Source organism: Sinocyclocheilus anshuiensis, unplaced genomic scaffold (assembly GCF_001515605.1).
Source record: "Sinocyclocheilus anshuiensis isolate Anshui unplaced genomic scaffold, SAMN03320099.WGS_v1.1 scaffold2198, whole genome shotgun sequence".
Classification (NCBI taxonomy): Eukaryota; Metazoa; Chordata; class Actinopteri; order Cypriniformes; family Cyprinidae; genus Sinocyclocheilus; species Sinocyclocheilus anshuiensis.
The window spans coordinates 373,035-375,021 of record NW_015560625.1 but is presented as its reverse complement, the minus strand read 5'-3'; the positions used below and the strand labels follow the sequence as shown (position 1 = coordinate 375,021).

The window sequence follows — 1,987 nt, the reverse complement described above, 5'->3', positions numbered from 1 at the left end:
AAAATCTAATAATATTAAATAATTAACATATTGAAATATGTTAAAATATTATTACATTATTAATTTATTATTTTACTTTATTAATACATTTATTCAAATTTTATATTTGTGATTAATAATAATAATAATAATAATAATAATAATGAGTCATAATAGAGTCTCATGGATGTCATAAAAAATATCCCATTCAAATTCTTCATCTTTCTGGGTATGCTAGGTAATGCTAGCAAATATTATTTTAAGTTATTATTGGGTCTTATGGAGGTCATAAAATAATTTCTGCCATAAGTATAACAAAGCTGCTTGTTTTTAATCTTTTTTTTATAAACAAACTGTGGGGAAAAAATCAGAAACAGTAGCTGTGGAAAAAAAATAAAATAAAAATACTTGATTCTTGAGCTAGCAAATATTAACTAACTACCAGAGTTAATCTGGGATGCATTTGTGCTGTTGTCATTTTACAAATAAACAATTACATTTGTTTTTAATCAAATATTTTGATTTTAATAAAATGTACAACGTTAGGGTTACATTTACCGGAGATGCAAAATGTTTACCGGTGGGGTCAGAAAAATAAACTTAATTCAAAGAGAAAACATGTTTATTTTTCTGACCCCATCGGCAGACGTTTGTTCACGTTTTAATCATAAACTTGTTTTATTTTGAGCAAATTCTGAGAAAAGACGGAAACTCTGAGGAGGAGCGTGAGCTCAGAGGCGCAGCGTGTTTCTGCCGCATGCACACGCGTGTGGAGTGTGTGTTACCTGGGTAATACGTGTTTGTGATGCTACTGCTCAGCGTGTTCGTCTTCACCGTCACAGAACACGGAGAAGATCCGGCTTCACACAGAAAAACACCAGTACAAACACACATTACTGGAGCTGAAACTATAACCATCACTAACCTTTCTGTCAACTGAAATAAAGTTGAAAACAAAGCAAACACAAAAATCAATAAATATTTTTAAATATTATTAGTGCTGGGCAACGATTAATTATTAGTGCTGGGCAATAGCGATAATCCAAAATAAAAGTTTTTGTTTACATAATATATGTGTGTGTACTGTGTATATTAATTATACACACATATGCATGTATACATTAAGAAAAATACATTATGTTTATATATTAAATAAATAAATTATATGAATATAAATATACACATGTAAATATTTTCAAAATATATACCGTATGTGTGTGTATTATATATTTGAAAATATTTACATGTATTTACATGTCTATATTTATATTCATATAATTTATATTATAAATATATTTAATATATAAAAATAGCATATTTTTCTGAAATATATACATGCATGTGTGTGTATTTATCTATACATAATAAATATACACAGTACACACTCATATACTATGTAAACAAAAACTTTTATTTTGGATTAATCGTTTGACAGCACTAAATATTATTAATACATAAGTAAACTAAATAAAAATTGAAAACATTGCCTTGAAATAATTAAGTTGAAGCACTAAAATGACTAAATAGAAATGAATAAAAATTAAAACAAATAAAATAAAACTAAAATAAATTAAGATAAATTCTTAAAATAGTAACATACAAACTAATAAAAATGATAAAAGCACTTAACAAAATTACTAAAACTGAAAATATGAAATAAAAATAAAAACAAATATTAAAAATATTATTAAATGTTTTATATAAATAATACTAGTTTAAATAATGCTAAAATAACACTGGCACACAGCTCCATGTGTTGTCCAGCTGTCATGACAATCATGCCACAATGAAAAACATACTAATGCTCTTAAACATCAAACGGGTTTAATTCTGCACATATTTCTTTGCATCCTGCGATGGATGCGCAGCTGTCAGCAGCACATGTTTCTGCTGTGTGTGTGTGTGTGTTTGTGTGTGTGAGTGTGTGTGTGAATGTGTTTGTGTGTGTGTGTGTGTGTGTGTGTGAGTGTGTGTGTGTATGAGTGTGTGTGTGTGTGTGTGTATGAGT

General features: G+C 27.8%; 1 protein-coding gene across 1 annotated transcript in view; it reads right to left on the bottom strand.

Moving 5' to 3' along the window:
* LOC107681920 (receptor-type tyrosine-protein phosphatase mu) overlaps nucleotides 1–1,987 on the bottom strand; it is a 250,840-nt gene that overhangs the window by 61,404 nt on the left and 187,449 nt on the right. The window contains exon 18 of the mRNA XM_016478293.1: nucleotides 765–839. Within this exon, the coding sequence (XP_016333779.1) occupies nucleotides 765–839 (75 nt within the window). The remainder of the gene's footprint in view (nucleotides 1–764; nucleotides 840–1,987) is intronic.